Here is a 27,586-nt window from a genome sequence, read left to right on the forward strand (position 1 = left end):
ATGGGAAAAAAGGCTGCCTAAGTATGATTCCCAATCAGAGACAACGATAGACAGCCGCCTCTGATTGGGAACCACAGTCGGCCAAAAACAAAGAAATAGAAAACATAGAATGCCCACCCAAATCACACCCTGACCTAACCAAATAGAGAAATAAAACGTCTCTCTAAGGTCAGGGCGTGACAATGACTCCCCTCTCTGTCTCTCCTCAGCAGTCCATTACAGCCTAATTACTGCCCTGGTAACACCTTTGGAGTCCAGCCAACAAACAAACTGGTCCAACCTGTCCATTGGGCCAATGTTTAACGCTTGGTTCCCCAATTTCATTATTGGTCTTAATAGACTGTAAAAACACCAGGAAATCATCTGCAAGTGATTTTAATTCAACAAATCTGTTCCCAAGCATAATAGAGAGACACGTGATCGTATACAAATTGAAAGCCAGGTTTGAAATGATTATGTTGGGGCTACTTGCAGTCATTTTGCAGTCTACAAATTATTTGTAAATTAGCAGAGAGAGTGACTTACATGAGCAATTAGGGTTAAGTGCCTTGCTCAAGGGCACATTGACATATAGGGCATATCTAAACTCAGCAACAAAAGAAATGTCCCTTTTCGGGGACCCTGTCTTTCAGGGTCCGTAAAAATTCAAATAACTTCACAGATCTTCATTCTAAAAGGGTTTAAACACTGTTTCCCATGCTAGTTAAATGAAGCATAAACAATGAATGAACATGCACCTGTGGAACGTTTGTTAAGACACTAACAGCTTACAGACGGTAGGCAATTAAAGTCACAGTTATGAAAACTTAGGACACTATGGAAGCCTTTTTACTGACTCTGAAAAACACCAAAAGAAAGATGCCCAGGGTCCCTGCTCATCTGTGTGAACGTGCCTTATGCATGCTGCAAGGAGGCATGAGGGCTGCAGATGTGGCCAGGGCAATAAATTGCAATGTCCGTACTGTGAGATGCCTAAGACAGCGCTACAGGGAGGACAGCTGATCGTCCTCGCAGTGGCAGACCACGTGTAACAACACCTGCACATGATCGGAACATCCGACCTACGGGACAGTTATTTTTTTATTTTACCAGGCAAGTCAGTTAAGAACATGTTCTTATTTTCAATGACGGCCTGGGAACAGTGGGTTAACTGCCTGTTCAGGGGCAGAACGACAGATTTGTACCTTGACAGCTCGGGGGTTTGAACTCGCAACCTTCCGGTTACTAGTCCAACGCTCTAACCACTAGGCTACGCTACCGCCCAACAACAATTGCCTAAGTTACACCAGGAATGCACAATCCCTCCATCAGTGCTCAGACTGTCCGCAATAGGCTAAGAGAGGCTGGACTGAGCGCTTGTAGGCCTGTTGTAAGGCAGGTCCTCACCAGACATCACCGGCAACAATGTTGTCTATGGTCACAAACCCACCGTCGCTGGACCAGACAGGACTGGCAAAAAGTGCTCTTCACTGACGAGTCGTGGTTTTGTCTCACCAGGGGTGATGGTCGGATTCGCGTTTATCGTCGAAGGAATGAGCGTTACACCGAGGCCTGTACTCTGGAGCAGGATCTATTTGGAGGTGGAGGGTCCGTCATGGTCTGGAACGGTGTGTCACAGCATCATGGGACTGAGTTTGTTGTCATTGCAGGCAATCTCAACGCTGTGCGTTAAAGGGAAGACATCTAACTTCCTCATGTGGTACCCTTCCTGCAGGCTCATCCTGACATGACTCTCCAGCATGACAATGCCACCAGCCATACTGCTCATTCTGTGCGTGATTTCCTGCAAGAGAGTAATGTCAGTGTTCTGCCATGGCCAGCGAAGAGCCCGGATCTCAATCCCACGTCTGGGACCTGTTGGATCGGAGGGCAAGGGCCATTCCCCCTAGAAATGTCCGGGAACTTGCAGGTGCCTTGGTGGAAGAGTGGGGTAACATCTCACAGCAAGAACTAGCAACTCTGGTGCAGTCCATGAGGAGGAGCACTGCAGTACTTAATACAGCTGGTGGCCACACCAGATACTGACTGTTACTTTTGATTTTGATCCCCTCCCCCTTTGTTCAGGGACACATTATTCCATTTCTGTTAGTCACATGTCTGTGGAACTTGTTCAGTTTATGTCTCAGTTGTTGAATCTTGTTATGTTCATACAAATATTTACACGTGTTAAGTTTGCTGAAAATAAACCCAGTTGACAGTGAGAGGACATTTTTTTTTTGTTGCTGAGTTTACATATTTTTCACTAAACTGGCTCGGGGATTCGAACCAGTGATTTTTCAGTTACTGGCCCAACGTTCTTAACAACTAGGTCACCTGCCGACCCTGCCAGTTCCAGCCACCCGACCATCCTCTCAAGAAATGTTTTAAAAAGGAAACCGTCCCGCAGCTGAATCTAGTTGATGATCCCTGGTTTAAAGCAATGGCATGACACACACGCAAACAGACACTGTTCTGTAAGTGGCTTCTCGGCTGAATTGTGAAAATTTAATTGAAAGGAGACACTTAAAGATGAATAGCAAATCGATCATACTGTTATTGAATCTCTGTGGATGGAGGCAGAGAGCCTGGAGGCAAACACATGCAGACTTAAATACACAACTATTTGCAACCAGTTCAACAACAAGCTTTGTAACGCATTGGTTTTACAGAGAGGTAAAGTACTAGGCTACAACCATGACAATATGGATAATACTGACTTCAATTATGGCCAGGGAGCTCACGATATATTCTCATGATACTTAGGTTACAATAAGATTTGTTCGATAATGTGATTTTATTACGATTCCAAACATATTGCTCACTATATGTCTGCTGCAGAGGGACAAGACAGAGCCACGAGAAAACCAGTTTTCATCAGTCATTGGAAATAAACGAGCTGAAAACAAATTGTCTCCCTATTTAAAAAGAAGATGGGAGAACAAGCTATGAAGGATAAATACTGGAGTTTTGGTGCAAGTACAGCAAACTAGAGCAAAAATACTATTGCGATATTGTCAAAACAATATAGTCCGAAATAATATCCATCCCGATATGTGTAACAGTATAATTTTAAACCGTCCCCTCGCCCATACACGGGCGCGAACCAGGGACCTTCTGCGCACAACGACAACAGTCACCCTCGAAGCATCGTTACCCATCGCTCCACAAAAGCCGCGGCCCTTGCAGAGCAAGGGGAACTACTACTTCAAGGTCTCAGAGCAAGTGACGTAACTGATTGAAACGCTATTTAGCGCGCACCGCTAACTAAGCTAGCCGTTTCACGTCCGTTACATATGTAACCGTTTCGATTTGTCCCCCCTCACGAATGAACTAATATAGAGAAAAGCATTACAATATATAGAAAAGCACTACAATGCTACATCCCCCAACCCAATCCCTCTTTTCTAATCCAGGATTTAAATAAAGATTATGATGTAATCTTTAAAGACCCAAAAAAAGAGTCAACTCTTCTTGTATAGGCTATATTACCAGTGGAACAGAACACTGTATAATATCCACAGACAATATCAACCCCCTCCCCAGCTATGTGCACGCAGACTTGACCAAGGCATATTTAAAATCCATCAATATCTAGGCCTAATGTGTCTCTAAATCATTGTTTTTCAGAGCTTTGTAAGAGAGTGTGATTTACAGGGGATTGTGGGTCAACAGCAAATAGAACGACTTTCCCCAAATCATTTATGCCGTTTACAAGTTCCAGTTACTCAGGTGTGTCGTCATCCCAGAGGCTTACAGAATTAACACACACAGTACACACACAGTACACACACAGTACACACACAATTAACACACGCAGTACACACACAATTAACACACGCAGTACACACACAGTACACACACACAGTACACACACAATTAACACACGCAGTACACACACAGTACACACACAGTACACACACAATACACACACAGTACACACACAGTACACACACAATTAACACACGCAGTACACACACAGTACACACACAGTACACACACAGTACACACACAATTAACACACGCAGTACACACACAGTACACACACACAGTACACACACAGAGTACACACACAGTACACACACACAGAGTACACACACAGAGTACACACACAGAGTACACACACACAGTACACACACAGAGTACACACACAGAGTACACACACAGTACACGCACAGTGGTGCACCGCTGCTGCAGCTGCTGCCCGGTGACTGGATGAAGTGGAAGAGATGCTCACACCACAATTATACTAAAAGTTACATGACACACACTATATATCGTATCATTTTGACAATGTCATAATATTATTTTCACGCTAGTTGTCTGTACATGCACCAAAACTCCAGTATTTATCCTTCATAGCTAGTTGTCTGTACCTGCACCAAAACTCCAGTATGTATCCTTCATAGCTAGTTGTCTGTACCTGCACCAAAACTCCAGTATTTATCCTTCATAGCTAGTTGTGTGTACCTGCACCAAAACGCCAGTATTTATCCTTCATAGCTAGTTGTCTGTACCTGCACCAAAACTCCAGTATTTATCCTTCATAGCTAGTTGTCTGTACCTGAACCAAAACTCCAGTATTTATCCTTCATAGCTAGTTGTCTGTACCTGCACCAAAACTCCAGTATTTATCCTTCATAGCTAGTTGTCTGTACCTGCACCAAAACTCCAGTATTTATCCTTCATAGCTAGTTGTCTGTACCTGCACCAAAACTCCAGTATTTATCCTTCATAGCTAGTTGTCTGTACCTGAACCAAAACTCCAGTATTTATCCTTCATAGCTAGTTGTCTGTACCTGCACCAAAACTCCAGTATTTATCCTTCATAGCTAGTTGTCTGTACCTGCACCAAAACTCCAGTATTTATCCTTCATAGCTAGTTCTCCATCTTCTTTTTTAAATAGGGAGACAATTTGCTTTCAGGACATTTATTGCTATGACTGATTTAAAAAAAATAAAAAATAAACGTTTTTTTATCACGGCTCTCTCTTATCCCTCTGCAACAAACATAGGATGAGCAATATGTCTGGAACGTCAAACGCAATGAAATCACATTATCGAATCGTAATACATATAGAATCGTGAGAATCGTAATACATATAGAATCGTGAGAATCGTAATACATATAGAATCGTGAGAATCGTAATACATATAGAATCGTGAGAATCGTAATACATATAGAATCGTGAGAATCGTAATACATATAGAATCGTGAGAATCGTAATACATATAGAATCGTGAGAATCGTAATACATATAGAATCGTGAGAATCGTAATACATATAGAATCGTGAGAATCGCAATACATATAGAATCGTGAGAATCGTAATACATATAGAATCGTGAGAATAGCAATACATATAGAATCGTGAGAATAGCAATACATATAGAATCGTGAGAATAGCAATACATATAGAATCGTGAGAATAGCAATACATATAGAATCGTGAGAATAGCAATACATAGTGTATCGGCACCTAAGTATGGGTGAGAATACTGTATCTTGAGGTTCCTTATATAATACACAAACCTCTCCTACTCTGTGTGTAACTCTCTGAGTCTGCATGATGTGTGTTCATGTGTGTCCTTCTCACTATTTCCCTGTTAACGCTATAGAGTTCCTCCTCGGGGCTGTGGGGATATTTAAGCCAGAGTGAACAGCTGTGGCTCACTACATCACTACAGTTAGGCTAATCCTTAATGCTAAACAGACAAGAGACCTAGTTCTTAATTGTGTAAAGATGGCACTTTGAAGGAGAGGCCTTTATTACAGATTAATGACATTGATAGTGTTGTATTGTGTATATATTTCCAGAACATTCTGACAGCCTCACTACGTAAAGCCTATATACTATCGTAGAGTGCCAGGTCAGCTCAGTCCTAGTTTTAGCCAGACACTCAAGGAATGGGGAGTGGGGAGTGTATGGGAGTGGGGAGTGTTGGGGAGTAGGGAGTGTTACACATACACAGCAGACCAGGGAGTGTTACTTCTTGTGTACATATTGACACTGTCAGTTAATGACTCAATGAATGACTAATGACTCTGCCTTGAGTACCACTTCCATAAAGAAAGAATGTGAAACAAATGTTGCCCAGCGCCAACTGTTCACAGCCCAGCGGCCACTGTTCACAGCCCAGAGGCCACTGTTCACAGCCCAGAGGCCAGAGGCCACTGTTCACAGCCCAGAGGCCAGAGGCCACTGTTCACAGCCCAGAGCCCAGCGGCCACTGTTCACAGCCCAGCGGCCACTGTTCACAGCCCAGAGGCCACTGTTCACAGCCCAGAGGCCACTGTTCACAGCCCAGAGGCCACTGTTCACAGCCCAGAGGCCAGAGGCCACTGTTCACAGCCCAGAGCCCAGCGGCCACTGTTCACAGCCCAGAGCCCAGAGGCCACTGTTCACAGCCCAGAGCCCAGCGGCCACTGTTCACAGCCCAGAGCCCAGCGGCCACTGTTCACAGCCCAGAGCCCAGAGGCCACTGTTCACAGCCCAGAGCCCAGAGGCCACTGTTCACAGCCCAGAGCCCAGCGGCCACTGTTCACAGCCCAGCGGCCACTGTTCACAGCCCAGCGGCCACTGTTCACAGCCCAGAGCCCAGAGGCTACTGTTCACAGCCCAGAGCCCAGCGGCCACTGTTCACAGCCCAGAGCCCAGCGGCCACTGTTCACAGCCCAGAGCCCAGAGGCCACTGTTCACAGCCCAGAGCCCAGAGGCCACTGTTCACAGCCCAGAGCCCAGCGGCCACTGTGCACAGCCCAGAGCCCAGCGGCCACTGTTCACAGCCCAGAGCCCAGAGGCCACTGTTCACAGCCCAGAGCCCAGCGGCCACTGTTCACAGCCCAGAGCCCAGCGGCCACTGTTCACAGCCCAGAGCCCAGCGGCCACTGTTCACAGCCCAGAGCCCAGCGGCCACTGTTCACAGCCCAGAGCCCAGAGGCCACTGTTCACAGCCCAGAGCCCAGAGGCCACTGTTCACAGCTCAGAGCCCAGCGGCCACTGTTCACAGCCCAGAGCCCAGAGGCCACTGTTCACAGCCCAGAGGCCACTGTTCACAGCTCAGAGCCCAGCGGCCACTGTTCACAGCCCAGAGCCCAGCGGCCACTGTTCACAGCCCAGAGCCCAGCGGCCACTGTTCACAGCCCAGAGCCCAGAGGCCACTGTTCACAGCCCAGAGCCCAGCGGCCACTGTTCACAGCCCAGCGGCCACTGTTCACAGCTCAGAGCCCAGCGGCCACTGTTCACAGCCCAGAGCCCAGCGGCCACTGTTCACAGCTCAGAGCCCAGCGGCCACTGTTCACAGCCCAGCGGCCACTGTTCACAGCCCAGCGGCCACTGTTCACAGCTCAGAGCCCAGCGGCCACTGTTCACAGCCCAGAGCCCAGCGGCCACTGTTCACAGCCCAGAGCCCAGAGGCCACTGTTCACAGCTCAGAGCCCAGCGGCCACTGTTCACAGCCCAGAGCCCAGCGGCCACTGTTCACAGCCCAGAGGCCAGAGGCCAGAGGCCACTGTTCACAGCCCAGAACCCAGCGGCCACTGTTCACAGCCCAGCGGCCACTGTTCACAGCTCAGAGCCCAGCGGCCACTGTTCACAGCCCAGAGGCCAGAGGCCACTGTTCACAGCCCAGAGCCCAGAGGCCACTGTTCACAGCCCAGAGCCCAGCGGCCACTGTTCACAGCCCAGAGCCCAGCGGCCACTGTTCACAGCCCAGAGCCCAGCGGCCACTGTTCACAGCCCAGAGCCCAGCGGCCACTGTTCACAGCCCAGAGCCCAGAGGCCACTGTTCACAGCCCAGAGCCCAGCGGCCACTGTTCACAGCCCAGAGCCCAGCGGCCACTGTTCACAGCCCAGAGCCCAGCGGCCACTGTTCACAGCCCAGAGCCCAGCGGCCACTGTTCACAGCCCAGAGCCCAGAGGCCACTGTTCACAGCCCAGAGCCCAGCGGCCACTGTTCACAGCCCAGAGCCCAGCGGCCACTGTTCACAGCCCAGAGCCCAGCGGCCACTGTTCACAGCCCAGAGCCCAGCGGCCACTGTTCACAGCCCAGAGCCCAGAGGCCACTGTTCACAGCCCAGAGCCCAGAGGCCACTGTTCACAGCCCAGAGTCCAGCGGCCACTGTTCACAGCCCAGAGCCCAGCGGCCACTGTTCACAGCCCAGAGTCCAGCGGCCACTGTTCACAGCCCAGAGCCCAGAGGCCACTGTTCACAGCCCAGAGGCCACTGTTCACAGCTCAGAGCCCAGCGGCCACTGTTCACAGCCCAGAGCCCAGCGGCCACTGTTCACAGCCCAGAGCCCAGCGGCCACTGTTCACAGCCCAGAGCCCAGAGGCCACTGTTCACAGCCCAGAGCCCAGCGGCCACTGTTCACAGCCCAGCGGCCACTGTTCACAGCTCAGAGCCCAGCGGCCACTGTTCACAGCCCAGAGCCCAGCGGCCACTGTTCACAGCTCAGAGCCCAGCGGCCACTGTTCACAGCCCAGCGGCCACTGTTCACAGCCCAGCGGCCACTGTTCACAGCTCAGAGCCCAGCGGCCACTGTTCACAGCCCAGAGCCCAGCGGCCACTGTTCACAGCCCAGAGCCCAGAGGCCACTGTTCACAGCTCAGAGCCCAGCGGCCACTGTTCACAGCCCAGAGCCCAGCGGCCACTGTTCACAGCCCAGAGGCCAGAGGCCAGAGGCCACTGTTCACAGCCCAGAACCCAGAGGCCACTGTTCACAGCCCAGAGCCCAGCGGCCACTGTTCACAGCTCAGAGCCCAGCGGCCACTGTTCACAGCCCAGAGCCCAGAGGCCACTGTTCACAGCTCAGAGCCCAGCGGCCACTGTTCACAGCCCAGAGCCCAGCGGCCACTGTTCACAGCCCAGAACCCAGCGGCCACTGTTCACAGCTCAGAGCCCAGCGGCCACTGTTCACAGCCCAGAGCCCAGCGGCCACTGTTCACAGCCCAGAGGCCAGAGCCCAGCGGCCACTGTTCACAGCTCAGAGCCCAGCGGCCACTGTTCACAGCCCAGAGCCCAGCGGCCACTGTTCACAGCTCAGAGTCCAGCGGCCACTGTTCACAGCCCAGAGGCCACTGTTCACAGCTCAGAGCCCAGCGGCCACTGTTCACAGCCCAGAGGCCACTGTTCACAGCCCAGAGGCCACTGTTCACAGCCCAGAGCCCACTGTTCACAGCTCAGAGTCCAGCGGCCACTGTTCACAGCCCAGAGGCCACTGTTCACAGCCCAGAGCCCAGCGGCCACTGTTCACAGCCCATAGCCCAGCGACCACTGTTCACAGCCCAGAGCCCAGCGGCCACTGTTCACAGCCCATAGCCCAGCGACCACTGTTCACAGCCCAGAGCCCAGCGGCCACTGTTCACAGCTCAGAGTCCAGCGGCCACTGTTCACAGCCCAGAGCCCAGCGGCCACTGTTCACAGCCCAGAACCCAGAGGCCACTGTTCACAGCCCAGAACCCAGCGGCCACTGTTCACAGCCCAGAGCCCAGAGGCCACTGTTCACAGCCCAGAGTCCAGCGGCCACTGTTCACAGCCCAGAGTCCAGCGGCCACTGTTCACAGCCCAGAGCCCAGCGGCCACTGTTCACAGCCCAGAGCCCAGCGGCCACTGTTCACAGCCCAGAACCCAGAGGCCACTGTTCACAGCCCAGAGTCCAGCGGCCACTGTTCACAGCCCAGAGCCCAGCGGCCACTGTTCACAGCCCAGAACCCAGAGGCAACAACTCAAGAGAGGTCTGCATCTACACTGAGGGCCATTATATACACACCGATGAGGCCTCACCAATAGGTGAGTTTCCACAGGGGCAACGGTCAACAGCTCAAAACTCTTCCAGTCAAGTAGCTCCTTCCTTCCTGTCTTTCTCTCTCTCTCTGCATTCTCCTCACTGAGGGCTCGCGAGTCTCCCCTAAATAAACAACCAGTCCACAGTAGCCTGGATCCGACTGAATTGTCCCGTTGTAAGTTATAGTGAAGCAGAGTCATTCGGTTTGAATACAGGTCAACCCCACTACCACTCTGATTATAGGTCACTTACCAGTACCAGACAGAAGAGTCAAATAGTCTAAGCAGAGGGTGAATTCACTAAAACTACCAGCAGAGGGCCTTGAAAGAAATAGCAACCACAATGCCCCAAGTGCAATGCTTGTAAATAACCCAGGTTAACCCTGAGGTTCAGTTACCATTTAAATAGACAAACCCACTAGGACGAGTGCACAAACATGAACAACATGAACACAGCTGCTATGCAGTACAATAGACTCGCATACCACTGCAGGAGAGTCAGCACACCACTCTGTGAATAGCAGCACACCACTCTGTGAATAATAGCAGCACACCACTCTGTGAATAATAGCAGCACACCACTCTGTGAATAATAGCAGCACACCACTCTGTGAATAATAGCAGCACACCACTCTGTGAATAGCAGCACACCATTCTGTGAATAATAGCAGCACACCATTCTGTGAATAGCAGCACACCACTCTGTGAATAGCAGCACACCACTCTGTGAATAGCAGCACACCATTCTGTGAATAGCAGCACACCATTCTGTGAATAGCAGCACACCACTCTGTGAATAATAGCAGCACACCACTCTGTGAATAATAGCAGCACACCATTCTGTGAATAGCAGCACACCATTCTGTGAATAGCAGCACACCACTCTGTGAATAATAGCAGCACACCACTCTGTGAATAATAGCAGCACACCACTCTGTGAATAATAGCAGCACACCACTCTGTGAATAATAGCAGCACACCATTCTGTGAATAGCAGCACACCATTCTGTGAATAGCAGCACACCACTCTGTGAATAGCAGCACACCACTCTGTGAATAGCAGCACACCACTCTGTGAATAGCAGCACACCACTCTGTGAATAGCAGCACACCACTCTGTGAATAGCAGCACACCACTCTGTGAATAGCAGCACACTCTCTCTCTCTCTCTCTCTCACTCACTCACTCTCACTCTCTCTCTCTCTCTCACTCACTCACTCACTCACTCTCTCACTCTCTCACTCTCTCTCTCTCACTCACTCACTCACTCTCTCACTCTCTCTCTCGACTCTCCACTCTGTGAATAGTGATCTCTCTCTCTCTCTCCACTCTGTGAATAGTGATCTCTCTCTCTCTCTCCACTCTGTGAATAGTGATCTCTCTCTCTCTCTCCACTCTGTGAATAGTGATCTCTCACTCTCTCTCTCTCACTCACTCACTCACTCTCTCACTCTCTCACTCTCTCTCGACTCTCCACTCTGTGAATAGTGATCTCTCTCTCTCTCTCCACTCTGTGAATAGTGATCTCTCTCTCTCTCGCTCTCCACTCTGTGAATAGTGATCTCTCTCTCTCTCCACTCTGTGAATAGTGATCTCTCTCTCTCTCTCTCCACTCTGTGAATAGTGATCTCTCTCTCTCTCTCTCCACTCTGTGAATAGTGATCTCTCTCTCTCTCTCTCTCTCTCCACTCTGTGAATAGTGATCTCTCTCTCTCTCTCTCTCTCTCTCTCTCTCTCTCCACTCTGTGAATAGTGATCTCTCTCTCCACTCTGTGAATAGTGATCTCTCTCTCTCTCCACTCTGTGAATAGTGATCTCTCTCTCTCTCTCTCTCTCTCTCTCTCTCTCTCTCTCTCTCTCTCTCTCTCTCTCTCTCTCTCTCTCTCCACTCTGTGAATAGTGATCTCTCTCTCTCTCTCTCTCTCTCCACTCTGTGAATAGTGATATCTCTCTCTCTCTCTCTCTCTCTCTCCACTCTGTGAATAGTGATCTCTCTCTCTCTCTCTCTCTCTCTCCACTCTGTGAATAGTGATCTCTCTCTCTCTCTCTCTCTCTCTCTCTCTCTCTCTCTCTCTCTCCACTCTGTGAATAGTCTCTCTCTCTCTCTCTCTCTCTCTCTCTCTCTCTCTCTCTCTCTCTCTCTCTCTCTCTCTCTCTCTCTCTCTCTACTCTGTGAATAGTGATCTCTCTCTCTCTCCACTCTGTGAATAGTGATCTCTCTCTCTCTCTCTCTCTCTCTCTCTCTCTCCACTCTGTGAATAGTTCTCTCTCTCTCTCTCTCTCTCTCTCTCTCTCTCTCTCTCTCTCTCTCTCTCTCTCTCTCTCTCTCTCTCTCTCTCTCTCTCTCTCTCTCTCTCTCTCTCTCTCTCTCTCTCTCTCCACTCTGTGAATAGTGATCTCTCTCTCTCTCTCTCTCCACTCTGTGAATAGTGATCTCTCTCTCTCTCTCTCCACTCTGTGAATAGTGATCTCTCTCTCTCTCTCTCTCCACTCTGTGAATAGTGATCTCTCTCTCTCTATCTCTCAACTTTATTGCCACGGGCCAGCAACAGATTTGTGTAGCTAATATGGTGGACGTAAAGACTCCAGCCCACTGAGCCAGAGAGAAAACTGAGAAAAAATACTGAGCGCCACTACTGACTGACTATCTGTCGCACGTGAGTCAGCTGACCTCAGAACAGACGGAGGGAACTCTGGGGAGCTGTTTGAAATGCCACTTGTCATTGCTTACAACAGCTTTTATTAGTTAGTACCATTGGACAACATGCCAGGACAATTTCATAACAATATCAGTCCCCGCAGGTGTTGAGGCTCATGGTATTCATTCCTTTTCTAACACAGCATAGAATAGAGCACTCGTCTGGCTATCTGTTTGTGTGGTCTTGCCAACTTCTATGGCCAATGACAACAAGCATAGGAGTTGGCAAGACGTCACAAATAGACCTGGGACTAGAATAGAATCAGTAGCAGTGGAAAAAGACGGTGAGTTGAAAAAAAATTATTGCTATGCATAAGCTGGATTTTAACATGTTTCCACTACATGAGAGTGCCTCAATTACTTCTGGAAGTTTGGTTGTGCAAAGGCAGTTTTCAACATTTTTCTATCCAGCATTAATTTATTTTTAGTTCTACAGTATTTCATCCCCTTGATTTACAACTTTAACCACAAAAGCGCTCCTCTCCTGTGGCTCCACAGTGATGAAATATTAGCTTCGGGCTCTACTCCCATCAGCATTGCAGAAGTTTAGCTTTACAGTGTGATTGAAATGTAAAAGCATCGCCTGTGCCATACTAAATAGTAGGCCATTTGAGTATGCGGACAAATTAAACTTCAATAGTATGTGACATTTTTTTTTTTTATCTAGTATACTTTAAATGCCCAGATGTCATACTAATTTTAGCTTTGACAACAGCTGATCAATTAGACATGGGGATGCGCTACCGAAATCAATGAATAGAGGGGTCAACAACGCAACCACTCATGACGCATTCGCAGTGTGAGAAAATAGAATGTTTATAGTATGTGAATTTTTGAAAATCATGTATGGTTTAAATGCCAGGATGTTGTACTAACTTTGGCTCTTCGTCTAGTAAAATCCGATGCACTCTTTTCCGCAATGCATTGGTAGAGGTGGGCTCCGAGTGATAGGCCCTAGTCCTCTTCAAGTAGCCAGACAACAAAACTAGACTGCTTAACTTGGAAGATGCCGAATAGCGAAGCTTGTTATAATATAATATATGCCATTTAGCGGACGCTTTTATCCAAAGCGACTTACAGTCATGTGTGCATACATTCTACGTATGGGTGGTCCCGGGAATTGAACCCACTACCCTGGCGTTACAAGCGCCAGGGTAGTTACAAGCGCCATGGATCTACCAACTCTAACCTGTTGATCCTACCCCCCTACTTTTTCGAACATTCTGTTAAAAATCGTGCAACATTTCAGTGCCCTGCTACTCATGCCAGGAATATAGTATATGCATATGATTAGTATGTGTGGATAGAAAACACTCAGACGTTTCTAAAACTGGTTAAATCACAGCTGTGACTATAACAGAACGTGCGTTTCATCGAAAAGCGCAGGAAAATCTGATCACTGAAAACTGGAAAATATATCAATGCGCCACTTGAATGTATTGTTGAATGGGAACCACATTACCTGGAGCCGAGGTTGCAATACCTACAGCTTCCACACGATGTCAACAGTCTTGTCATTTGCCTAGGCTTTGTTTCTTGGTCAAACGAACAAGAGACAGCCCATTTCTTCCGGTCTCCAACAGGATATTTTGGTTGAGATTTATCCGGACATTATTTCAAGACGTAGAGCTATAAAATATACATCGGCCCGTGATCAATTTGATCGATTATTAACGTTTACTAATACCTAAAGTTTACAAAAGTATTTCGAAGTGTTTTGTGAAAGTTTATCGTCGACTTTTTAAATTTTAATAAATGACGTTGCGTTATAAAACGCAGTTTTTTTCCTTGATCACACAGTCTTCATAGATCGATATCTAGGCTATATATGGACCGATTTAATCGAAAAAAAATACCCAATAGTGATGTTTATGGGACATCTAGGAGTGCCAACAAAGGAGATCGTCAAAGGTAATGAATGTTTTATATTTTATTTCTGCATTTTGTGTAGCGCCGACTATGCTAATTATTTTGTTTACGTCCCCTGCGGGTCTTTAGGGGTGTTGCATGCTATCAGATAATAGCTTCTCATGCTTTCGCCGAAAAGCATTTTAAAAATCTGACTTGTTGGCTGGATTCACAACAAGTGTAGCTTTAATTCAGTACCCTGCATGTGTTTTTTAATGAACATTTGAGTGCTATTAGCATTTAGCGTAGCGCATTTGCATTTCCAGATGTCTAGATGGGACGCCTGCGTGTCGGGTGGAGGTAAGAGGTTAAAATTATCACGAGTATTGCAGCGTAGACTACATCTTTGAAAACAGAACTAAATACTAAACCATCTTTTGATTTCTGAATGTGTCTGCACCGGGGACACCGGGGAAACCGGGGACGTGGCTGTGACGTCATGTTAATTAGGCCTTTTGATTTCTGAATGTGTCGGCACCGGGGACACCGGGGACGTGGCTGTGACGTCATGTTAATTAGGCCTTTTGATTTCTGAATGTGTCGGCACCGGGGACACCGGGGATGTGGCTGTGACGTCATGTTAATTAGGCCTTTTGATTTCTGAATGTGTCGGCACCGGGGACACCGGGGACGTGGCTGTGACGTCATGTTAATTAGGCCTTTTGATTTCTGAATGTGTCTGCACCGGGGACACCGGGGACGTGGCTGTGACGTCATGTTAATTAGGCCTTTTGATTTCTGAATGTGTCGGCACCGGGGACACCGGGGACGTGGCTGTGACGTCATGTTAATTAGGCCTTTTGATTTCTGAATGTGTCTGCACCGGGGACACCGGGGATGTGGCTGTGACGTCATGTTAATTAGGCCTTTTGATTTCTGAATGTGTCTGCACCGGGGACACCGGGGATGTGGCTGTGACGTCATGTTAATTAGGCCTTTTGATTTCTGAATGTGTCGTCACCGGGGACACCGGTGACACCGGGGACGTGGCTGTGACGTCATGTTAATTAGGCCTTTTGATTTCTGAATGTGTCTGCACCGGGGACACCGGGGATGTGGCTGTGACGTCATGTTAATTAGGCCTTTTGATTTCTGAATGTGTCGTCACCGGGGACACCGGGGATGTGGCTGTGACGTCATGTTAATTAGGCCTTTTGATTTCTGAATGTGTCGTCACCGGGGACACCGGGGACGTGGCTGTGACGTCATGTTAATTAGGCCTTTTGATTTCTGAATGTGTCTGCACCAGGGACACCGGGGACGTGGCTGTGACGTCATGTTAATTAGGCCTTTTGATTTGAACATATGGCTTGTTTTAGGTTTGTGGGCTCAGCTACCTATTGCATTATTTAATTTATGGATCAAGCCTTAGCAGTCATTCTGATCTCGTTCCCAATTATCAGGGCTTTAGTTTATGTTATGTTGCTGTTCAGTGGTTCTGAATTTGCAATGCATCCAACCTATCTGTGCAAAGCCTTTTGATTTGAACATTTGAAAGGTTTTTGTGTGTGTACCAGGAGGATATTGGATTGAATTGATAGAGAATGGCAGTAATACATTGGTTGAAATGTAATCAAATCATCTGTTTCTGTCTTCAGTCCTTTTTAAATAGGATAGATGGTTTTAAATAGGATAGATGGTTTTAAATAGGATAGATGGTTTTAAATAGGATAGATGGTTTTAAATAGGATAGATGGTTTTAAATAGGATAGATGGTTTTAAATAGGATAGATGGTTTTAAATAGGATAGATGGTTTTAAATAGGATAGATGGTTTTAAATAGGATAGATGGTTTTAAATAGGATAGATGGTTTTAAATAGGATGGATGGTTTTAAATTACATTTAAGTCATTTAGCAGACGCTCTTATCCAGGATAGATGGTTTTAAATAGGATACTGTCACGCCTTGGTCAGTGTTTTGTGTTTTCGTTATATATTTGGTCAGGCCAGGGTGTGACATGGGTTTAATGTTGTGTTTCGTATTGGGGTTTTTGTAGGCATTGGGATTGTGGTTGAGTAGGGGTGTTGTATGGGCTTGGCTGCCTGAGGCGGTTCTCAATCAGAGTCAGGTGATTCTCATTGTCTCTGATTGGGAACCGTATTTAGGTAGCCTGGGTTTCGCTTTGTATTTCGTGGGTGATTGTTCCTGTCTCTGTGTAGTTTCACCAGATAGGCTGTAATTAGGTTTCACGTTCCGTTTGTTGTTTTTGTATTTATTCGTTATTTCATGTATCGTTCCGTTTGTTTCATTAAAGACATGAGTAACCACCACGCTGCATTTCGGTCCGACTCTCTTTCGACAAACGCAGAACGCCGTTACAGATACATGGGTTTAAATAGGATACATGGTTTTAAATAGGATATATGGTTTTAAATAGGATACATGGTTTTAAATAGGATACATGGTTTTAAATAGGATACATGGTTTTAAATAGGATACATGGTTTTAAATAGGATACATGGTTTTAAATAGGATACATGGTTTTAAATAGGATACATGGTTTTAAATAGGATAGATGGTTTTAAATAGGATACATGGTTTTAAATAGGATAGATGGGCCCTATGGGCTACGGTATAGATTGAATGTGATAGTCTATAACCAGCCTGAATAGGCCTTTAACTCCATTAGGTTGATTGTGATAGTCCTATAACCTATAACCAGCCTGAGGAAGCCTATAATTCATTATATTCCTATTCTATTCAAAGTTTAGAGAAATTAATCTAATTGGAAATGAGCTATTATCAGGCTGATTAATGTGATGGGATGTCTGTTGAATTTGGAAAAATCCACCCTCACTCGACTCCACCTACTCAGCCAGTCAGGAGCCGCTACTGTGTTGCAGTGAGTACATAATATGCAGCTTAAATATACAGTATGCTAGTATGAGTTATTCGCACAACGTTCTCATTTTAGCGGAGACTGCATTCACGGTAAACGTTACGTAAATTGTTAGGTTAATATCGCATTGTCGGAACTAGAAGCACAAGCATTTCGCTACACTCGCATTAACATCTGCTAACCGTGTGTATGTGACAAATAACATTTGATTTGATTTGATTTACATACTGTATCGACCAAACAAACAATCAACCAGTCGACAAATTGGGGTCAGATTACCTTTATATTTCTCTAGTGGATTCAGTAACGCTTCAGCTATACAGATTGAATTAGTCTTAGTCTTTCAGACACCTGTCTGGGGTTGGGTGGGTCTGGTTTTTGTCTGGTCACAGAGAGAGAACAGCATTTGAACAGCAGCACCATCACTGGTAAGTGGTAAATACGCTCACTACATTAGCCCATTACTACCATTATCTATCAGCAGAAAAACACATACACAATCACAGTGACAGTGTGACACAGCCTGATTCATGCAGCCTAATGTCATGTAATGTCTCTGTCACCTGTTGAGATGACTCTCTAATTTGTATGGACTGCAGTAGTGGTGGAAATGAACTCACAGCAGAGTCAGTCAGAGACAGAGAGAGAGAGAGTCACCCCAGGGCAAGGAGGATTATATTGCTGCTACTGGTTGCATCACAAAAAAACAACGACATTCCGTATATCCTTTTGACCAGCCTCCTATTGGAGTATGATGGCCTCAAGTAGCCCTCTCTTACTTGGCTACAGAACTCTCTCAAGACACCATGGCCAGCCACCCACCTGCATTGATAAGCAAGTGCATCACATAGAGGCAGAGAGATGCAGGGAGGAAGAAGGCTGCAGGGTTGAAGGCACTTTAGGTGATGATGTTAGATCTATTTGTTGAGTAGGTCTATTTGTTGAGTAGGGCTATTTGTTGAGTAGGGCTATTTGTTGAGTCAGTCTATTTGTTGACTAGGTCTATTTGTTGAGTAGGGCTATTTGTTGAGTCAGTCTATTTGTTGAGTAGGGCTATTTGTTGAGCAGGGCTATTTGTTGAGTAGGGCTATTTGTTGAGTGGGGCTATTTGTTGAGTAGGGCTATTTGTTGAGTAGGTCTATTTGTTGAGTAGGTCTATTTGTTGAGTAGGGCTATTTGTTGAGTAGGGCTATTTGTTGAGTAGGTCTATTTGTTGAGTAGGTCTATTTGTTGAGTAGGGCTATTTGTTGAGTAGGGCTATTTGTTGAGTAGGGCTATTTGTTGAGTAGGGCTATTTGTTGAGTAGGTCTATTTGTTGAGTAGGTCTATTTGTTGAGTAGGTCTATTTGTTGAGTAGGGCTATTTGTTGAGTAGGGCTATTTGTTGAGTAGGGCTATTTGTTGAGTAGGGCTATTTGTTGAGTAGGGCTATTTGTTGAGTAGGGCTATTTGTTGAGTAGGGCTATTTGTTGAGTAGGTCTATTTGTTGAGTAGGTCTATTTGTTGAGTAGGTCTATTTGTTGAGTAGGTCTATTTGTTGAGTAGGGCTATTTGTTAAGTAGGGCTATTTGTTGAGTAGGGCTATTTGTCTCTCTTGCTATGCTCTGATGTAAGGAGCTTCTTGTCTGGATGGCTTGTCACACACCAGCGATGCAATACCAATGTTTCCCCTATCATTCATGTAGAAGCGGCACACTGGAGCTGCTAAATCGCAGCCGCCACAAAAATAGTGTAAAAAAAAAAAATCCAAGTTACAACATCAGATTGTCCTTAGAAACCTCCAACGTAACTAGCTATTTTATAATCCTGGAAGTGTAGACGTATGGATCAGGAACACCCAAGCCGCCACCGCTGCTAACAAACAAAAACTCCTAGGGGAAACACTGTACTACGTACCATGTAGTGTTAAAGGGCTAGTCGCATGGGAGAATGGCAGCTGGTTAGGTACTATTTACTATTTTACTATTTACATGAAGCCTATCTATTAAGAGATGACATATGAACATACATGCAGAATGTCACGTTCCATGTCCCGCTCAAGTACAACCCTCCCTGTGTGTTGCACTCAGGAGATCACAATATGCATGAAGGGGATGGGAATGAATTTGTAACAATTTTGTCTGAGGAAACAGTTCCCTGTTCCAAGCCCTTCCTGCCCATTTCTAACACAGTGGTTCCAACAACCAAGAGCTCCCAGCTGCAGAGCATTTGGGCCGTGTGATGGTTTCCAAAAGCCCCCTAATCATCACAGACCATCTGGAGAACAACTGGATTGGGATGCGCTGTAGTTGTTGTCGGTGTGTTTACTGGTAGAGGGAGATCAGAGGATTCAGAACCAGGCGGTGGCGAGGAGAGTGGCATACACCTGGAAACAAGCTGGCAGACCTATCGAAAAACATTCAAAATCATACACAGAATCATATTTTTTAAATATTAAAAAATTTTGGGGAGAAAAAAGACACTTTTTTTTTTAAATGAAGATCTACAAAGACAGAAACATACAGAATACTGAAAGCATCCATGATAATCAGAAGAAAAACACGCCAGCTGCGGCTCCCAGTACCCAACAACTCTCCTTATCAGTCTTTCCCTTGATTCAACCTGGCCAGCATAAGACTCTCACACACACACACACACACACACACACACGCACGCACGCACGCACGCACGCACACACACACACGCTCACAGGCTCACACAATCAAATAAAACTAAAAAAACACCAACCAGCTGCAGTTTCCAAAACTAACCAACTGTCCCTTGATGATCTGGACAGTCCAAGATCACCATGAGAAGAACGGTTCTAGACTCTAGGCCAGTGGATCTCAATCCTGGTCCCGGGGACCCAAATGTGTACAATTCTTTGTTTTTTTTTGCCTTAGTACTTAACACCTCATTTAAATCAGCTGTGTATGTCTAGGCTGAAAACAAACATGTGCCCCCCTTTGGGCCCCCAGGACCAGGATTGAGAACCACTGCACTAGGCTCAGACATAGCAGATTACCAGACAGATTATACTACGGGAGGTTCAGCGCAACAGCTCTACTGAAACAGATCACCCAGCCCTGCTACGGTAAGAGGATTTGAAGCCCCCCAAGATTGATTCACTATCTAGGTCTATATACTGAACCACTATCTAGGCCTATATACTGAACTCTGGAGAATGAACCACTATCTAGGTCTATATACTGAACCACTATCTAGGTCTATATACTGAACCACTATCTAGGTCTATATACTGAACCACTATCTCGGTCTATATACTGAACCACTATCTAGGTCTATATACTGAACCACTATCTAGGCCTATATACTGAACCACTATCTAGGTCTATATACTGAACCACTATCTAGGTCTATATACTGAACCACTATCTAGGTCTATATACTGAACCACGAACTAGGTCTATATACTGAACCACTATCTAGGTCTATATACTGAACCACTATCTAGGTCTATATACTGAACCACTATCTAGGTCTATATACTGAACCACTATCTAGGTCTATATACTGAACCACTATCTCGGTCTATATACTGAACCACTATCTCGGTCTATATACTGAACCACTATCTAGGCCTATATACTGAACCACTATCTAGGTCTATATACTGAACCACTATCTAGGTCTATATACTGAACCACTATCTAGGTCTATATACTGAACCACTATCTAGGTCTATATACTGAACCACTATCTAGGTCTATATACTGAACCACTATCTAGGTCTATATACTGAACCACTATCTAGGTCTATATACTGAACCCTGGAGAATGAACATTCAGAATACATTCTGTGCATCTTTCCTGAGCACGTACTTAAAAAGCATCTTGGAGTAGGATCAGGGGCCATATGTATCAAGCCTCTCAGAGTGGGAGTGGTGATTTAACATCAGTTTTACTTTTATATCACAATGAAAAGCATTACATGGACAGGAGGTACCTGATCCTAGATCAGTATTCCTACCCTGTGATGCTTGTTACATATGGCCCCAGGTCCCGCTCCATATAATCACAATCAGTATGATCTAAACCCAAAACGGAGACTCTTTGTATGGGTTTTGATATAATAGTTATTTGCTGGGTGTTTATATTTGTCCGACTTCACACTGTACAAGTGTTTATTAATACACATGTGTGAATTGGAAATGCATTTTTTTGCATATCCCAAGTCCCAGAGACACCCTCGGAGAGTTGGGTCACCATTGTCCAGGCATATCGGCAGATTCTTAACCTTGTCGGCTCGGGGATTCAAAATAGTGACCTTTCGGTTACTCGCCCAACACTTTAACCGCTAGGCTACCTTCTCACACAGGCCAAGCACGCACGCACGCACACACACACACACACACACACACACACACACACACACACACACACACACACACACACACACACACACACACACACACACACACACACACACACACACACACACACACACACACACACACACACACACACACACACACAGTGGTTGCCAGATGGCTGTGACCCCACAGAGACTGAAAAGCATGAGAGAACAGGGGGTGTGGTTTGAATGAGCAGCTCAAAGCTCACTGATTGACTGTATCCCGAAGCCCGGGCCGACAGCAATAGCATCCAGACTCAAAGCCAAAGGAAAGAGAGTTTTAAATGAGACGATAGCAGGGAAGCAGAGAAAAACAGAGACGACCATGAACGACCGAGCCAGATTCAATAGTACGATATCCCCTTTCCTGACTTGTGTGTTCATCAGCAGCAACAACGGTTCGTCGTCGGCAGCAACAACGGTCCATCGGCAGGAACAACGGTCCACCGGGAAAAACAGTCTGTCAGGAACTGCTCCCTGCCAAGGACAGCGTAAACACTCCCTCAGTCCTTTGCAGTCGGTGCCGTTTGAATACAGCAAAGTCTCCCTTGTGTCCATGCGTGTGCTTTTAAAGCTGAAATCATTAATGGTGAAACTGCCACGTCCGTTGGAATTTTACAACAACAAAGCCCCCCTCGGACATCATTGCAATTGCACTCCCTGTGGCTTTGGATCAAGGCATCTGGTAAGTGTCATGTCATAGGGACAGACCTGGGCTGCTTTACATCCCTGTGTGTGATGAATCCAGACATCCGCCCGCCACTTCTTGCTCTCTCTGACGCCAGACAGGTAGAGCCAGCACAGGGCTCTGCTGCTACAGCTCAGACACACAGACAGAAACAGAGAGAGGCACACAAACCAATCCCCCTCCACTGTTCCCCGGGCGCCCGAAGACGTGGATGTCGATTATGGCAGCCCCCCCGTAACTCTCTGATTCAGAGGGGTTGGGTTAAATGTGGAAGACACATTTCAGTTGAATTCAATCAGTTGAACAACTGACGAGGAATCCCCCTTTCCCTTAGACTGAAATGAGATTGGTGTCTGCCTGGCGACCCATTCATTCATTCCACAGGTCGTCTGTCTGCCAGCCAGACTGTCATCCCATTGCAGTCAGAGTTCCTCTGACTGGGGAATTCTCTTCAATTTATAGCTACTAGTGTCACTCATCAAAATGAAAACACAAATCCCCTTCCGCTCAGAGACTGCGACATTTTGCTCCTCGCCTCCGCTCTCCTCCTGCAGATCTTTAAAGCCTTGTTATGAGTGATACAGCAGCCATAGAGAATAACTTCATCGTGTTAGTGATGACGACTGGGGTGTTCAGATTTGCCTCTCTAATACACACTATGCTTACCTCCAATCAGGAACTATTTTCTGAAATGACAGTCGGCCTAACACTTAAACAACTCAATGACTCTCCTTGTTCGGGCGGTGCTCGGCGGTCGACGTCACCGGTCTTCCAGCCATCGTTGATCCATTTTTCATTTTCCATTGGTTTTGTCTTAGTCTTCCTAGACACCTGGTTTCAATCCCATTCAATACCTGTTGTGTATTTAACCCTCTGTTTCCCCTCATGTCTTTGTCAGAGATTGTTTGTTACTCAGTGTTGTATTGGTGCGCGACAAGTTACTCAGTGACGGGTTACTCAGTGTTGTATTTGCGTGCGGGCGACAACGGGTTACTCAGTGACGTGTTACTCAGTGTTGTATTGGTGCGCGACGGGTTACTCAGTGTTGTATTGCGCGACGGGCGCACGGGTTACAGTGTTGTATTGGTGGTGCAGTGTTGTACGGGTTACTCAGTGTTGTATTGGTGTGCGAGTTACTCAGTGTTGTATTGGTGCGCGAGTTACAGTGTTGTATTGGTGCGACGGGTTACGTGTTGTATTGGTGCGTGTTACGTGTTGTATTGGTGCGAGTTACGTGTTGTATTGGTGCGACGGGTTACGTGTTGACGGGTATTGGTGCGCGGACGTGTTGTATTGGTGCGAGACGTGTTGTATTGGTGCGAGACGTGTTGTATTGGTGCGAGACGTGTTGTATTGGTGCGTGACGTGTTGTATTGGTGCGTGACGTGTTGTATTGGTGCGCAACGTGTTGTATTGGTGCGCGGCGTGTTGTATTGGTGCGAGACGTGTTGTATTGGTGCGAGACGTGTTGTATTGGTGCGAGACGTGTTGTATTGGTGCGAGACGTGTTGTATTGGTGCGTGACGCGAGACGTGTTGTATTGGTGCGCAGACGTGTTGTATTGGTGCGAGACGTGTTGTTTTGGTGCGAGACGTGTTGTATTGGTGCGAGACGTGTTGTATTGGTGCGTAGACGTGTTGTATTGGTGCGTGTTACGTGTTGTATTGGTGCGTGACGTGTTGTAGTGTTGTATTGGTGCGAGACGTGTTGTATTGGTGCGAGACGTGTTGTATTGGTGCGTGACGTGTTGTATTGGTGCGTGACGTGTTGTATTGGTGCGAGACGTGTTGTATTGGTGCGAGACGTGTTGTATTGGTGCGCGACGTGTTGTATTGGTGCGTGACGTGTTGTATTGGTGCGCGACGTGTTGTATTGGTGCGAGACGTGTTGTATTGGTGCGAGACGTGTTGTATTGGTGCGAGACGTGTTGTATTGGTGTGAGACGTGTTGTATTGGTGCGCGACGGGTCCTCGTACCCACTATGTTTTATTGTTACATTTCGTGTTGGAGTTATGTTTCGTTTATCGTTATTAAATAACTCCATTACATTCAGTTTGATTCTCCTGCGCCTGACTTCCCTGCCACCTACACACACACACACGACTCTGACAATGACAAAGGTCAAAATGATTCGTAGTGATGGGACAACAACAACAACAACAACAACAACAACAACAAAAACAATCGTTAAATATCGGGATATTATTTTTGATGATATATGGTAATGTTTTGAAAATATCTCAATAATATGTTTGTGCTAGTTTGCTGTACTGTAGTTTGCTGAACTCTTGTTTTCACCACTTTAATTTCCATGAAAACGAGTTGTTTTGTCACGTCTCTTGTCCCTCTGCAGCAGACATACGATGAGTAATGTGTTTGGAACATCGAATTGCAATAAAAATCACAGTATCGAATCAAAATACATATAGAACAATAGTCTCTTGATAATAATAAGTATCGTGATATAAATATCGTGAGGACCCTTTACTGCTGCAGCAGTGAGCAGGACAATAGGATTTAATCACATATGTGCCAGTGAGCAGTAGTCTCATCCTAATAGATTACCAATACAGCGACCAGCACTACAAAGTCATCTAAACTTAATTATCCACAAGCAGCAGTCGGGGAAAGAAATATCGATCCATCTAACAGAGGCAAAATTACAAATATCAAGAGCCCTACTTGAAGGGAGACATTACAAATGGCTGCATAGTCCCCATGTAGTGCATTACTTTAGACCATGTCCCGTGGTGTAAGAAATAGGGTTCTCTTTGGAACGCACTCATCATCTTCAAGTGTACAGTCAGCCAGTGGGACTTCAAAGCACAGCTGGAGCTTGAGACACCAAACATTGACTATAGATCCACTGGGGGAGACTTTAGTCAATACTGGCCAGATTTCAGTTGACATGCTCTGTTCTGTGGGATGAATGAATAATGCAGCAGTGAAAACAAGGCTACTTTAATGAATGGTGGTTTGAATGGTTGTGGGCTGGCGGTGGTGTAGACGAGTCAAATATTTATCATGCTTCATATTTACTTTACAGACAAGCTATGTACTACACTTATACCCTCAAAAGAAAGTAGGTCTCTAATGTCATATCAAAGCGCCAGGGACAGTCGAGAGAGAGAGAGGGGGGGGAAGAGAGAGAGGGGGAAAGAGAGAGAGGGGGAAAGAGAGAGGGGGAAAGAGAGAGGGGGGGGAAGAGAGAGAGAGGGAGGAGCGAGCGAGCGAGAAAGAAAAAGTGAAAGAGCGAGAGAGAGAGGGAGAGAGAGAGAGGGAGGGGGGAAGAGAGAGAGAGAGAGAGAGAGAGAGGAGAGAGAGAGAGAGAGAGAGAGAGAGAGAGAGAGAGAGAGAGAGAGAGAGAGAAAGTGAAAGAGAGAGAGAAAGTGAAAGAGAGAGAGAAAGTGAGAAAGAGAGAAGAGAGAGAGAGAGAGAGAAAGAGGGAAAGAGAGAGAGAGTCCCCATATTACTCAGAGGAGAGCCCCCCCCTCAGAATGCCCATATTACTCAGAGGAGACCCCCCCCTCAGAATGCCCATATTACTCAGAGGAGATATTATTCCCCACCCTTGAGGAAGAGACGTGCCATTTCCAGGCCCAGGGAAATGTGCTCATCTGTGGGGACACAAATGTGCGCACAGGAACACTACCTGATCTAACAAGCACACGAGGGGACAGCTTTATTACAGGCCATGCGGTTTCTAACTGTCTTCATCTCCCCCATAGAAACAACAGTGACAGCACCGTCAACAAAAACAGAAGGGATCTGTTGCAGCTCTGTAGAAGCCTGGGTCTGTAATTTGTCAATGGTAGGTTACGGGGGGACTCTTTGGGAGATTCACCTACTGCTCACCTCTTGGCCACAGTACAGTAGACTATATGATCACAGACGTTGACCCTTTCTCTCTCAGCTCATTCACTGTCAAGCCACTAACACCTCTGTCTGATCACAGCCAAATTACGTTGACCCTCAAAAGAACAGACATGGAAACAACCACACATTCACAGCCCAGTGAGCTGTACAACATCAGAAATGCATACAGATGGGCCCAAAACAGCACAGAAGAACACCAGAAAGCAACCTGGAACCAAAATATCCAAACACTCTTTCTGGATACCACATTCACTCACAGTAAAGAAGGCATCAATCTAGCAGTACAAAACATCAACTATATATTCAGGCAAACGGCAAAAGAAGCACAATTTGAAAATTATAAAAAACAAAACAAAAAAGACCACAGATGACAACTGGTTTGATGCAGATTGTAAAATTATAAGGAAAAACTTAGAACACTATCCAACCAAAAGCACAGAGACCCAAATAATGGTGAATTACGCCTTCATTACTGTGAGACTTTAAGACTCTATAAACGTACACTCAGAACCAAAAAAAGCACAGTACAACAGCAAGCTGCTGACACTAATTGAGGAGTCCATAAACACACACAACTTCTGGCAAAATTGGTGAAAAAATAATAATAATCTAAACAAGAGGAATCAGCGATACAACATGGTGACATATGGACAACCCATCTTAAAACACTCTACAGCACCGTCGAAATTGACACAAACGCAGAACAACGTCAAATTTATGAGAAGTTGAATGGATTAGAAAAAGCTATAAAGGACAATCAAAATCCACTGGACCAGGAGCTCTATAAGAAACTAAACTATTACTGACCAGGAGCTCTATAAGAAACTAAACTATTACTGACCAGGAGCTCTATAAGAAACTAAACTATTACTGACCAGGAGCTCTATAAGAAACTAAACTATTACTGACCAGGAGCTCTATAAGAAACTAAACTATTACTGACCAGGGGCTCTATAAGAAACTAAACTATTACTGACCAGGAGCTCTATAAGAAACTAAACTATTACTGACCAGGAGCTCTATAAGAAACTAAACTATTACTGACCAGGGGCTCTATAAGAAACTAAACTATTACTGACCAGGAGCTCTATAAGAAACTAAACTATTACTGACCAGGAGCTCTATAAGAAACTAAACTATTACTGACCAGGAGCTCTATAAGAAACTAAACTATTACTGACCAGGAGCTCTATAAGAAACTAAACTATTACTGACCAGGAGCTCTGTAAGAGACTAAACTATTACTGACCAGGAGCTCTATAAGAAACTAAACTATTACTGACCAGGAGCTCTATAAGAAACTAAACTATTACTGACCAGGGGCTCTATAAGAAACTAAACTATTACTGACCAGGAGCTCTATAAGAAACTAAACTATTACTGACCAGGAGCTCTATAAGAAACTAAACTATTACTGACCAGGGGCTCTATAAGAAACTAAACTATTACTGACCAGGAGCTC

The 27,586-nt window shown here is 46.1% G+C and overlaps 1 protein-coding gene across 8 annotated transcripts in view; it reads right to left on the reverse strand.

The window, feature by feature from the left end:
- Positions 1-27,586, reverse strand: part of LOC118374288 (pleckstrin homology domain-containing family A member 5-like) — a 270,645-nt gene that overhangs the window by 227,732 nt on the left and 15,327 nt on the right. The window contains exon 4 of one of the 8 annotated variants that reach the window (XM_052466566.1): positions 25,790-26,125. The exons of the other annotated variants lie outside the window; for them this stretch is intronic. Coding sequence (XP_052322526.1) covers positions 26,089-26,125 — 37 coding nt within the window. The 3' untranslated portion in view covers positions 25,790-26,088. Of the gene's footprint in view, positions 1-25,789; positions 26,126-27,586 lie in introns of those variants that run through there. 8 annotated transcript variants of the gene reach the window in all.

The sequence above is a fragment of the Oncorhynchus keta genome, chromosome 17, assembly GCF_023373465.1.
Source record: "Oncorhynchus keta strain PuntledgeMale-10-30-2019 chromosome 17, Oket_V2, whole genome shotgun sequence".
Taxonomy (NCBI): Eukaryota; Metazoa; Chordata; class Actinopteri; order Salmoniformes; family Salmonidae; genus Oncorhynchus; species Oncorhynchus keta.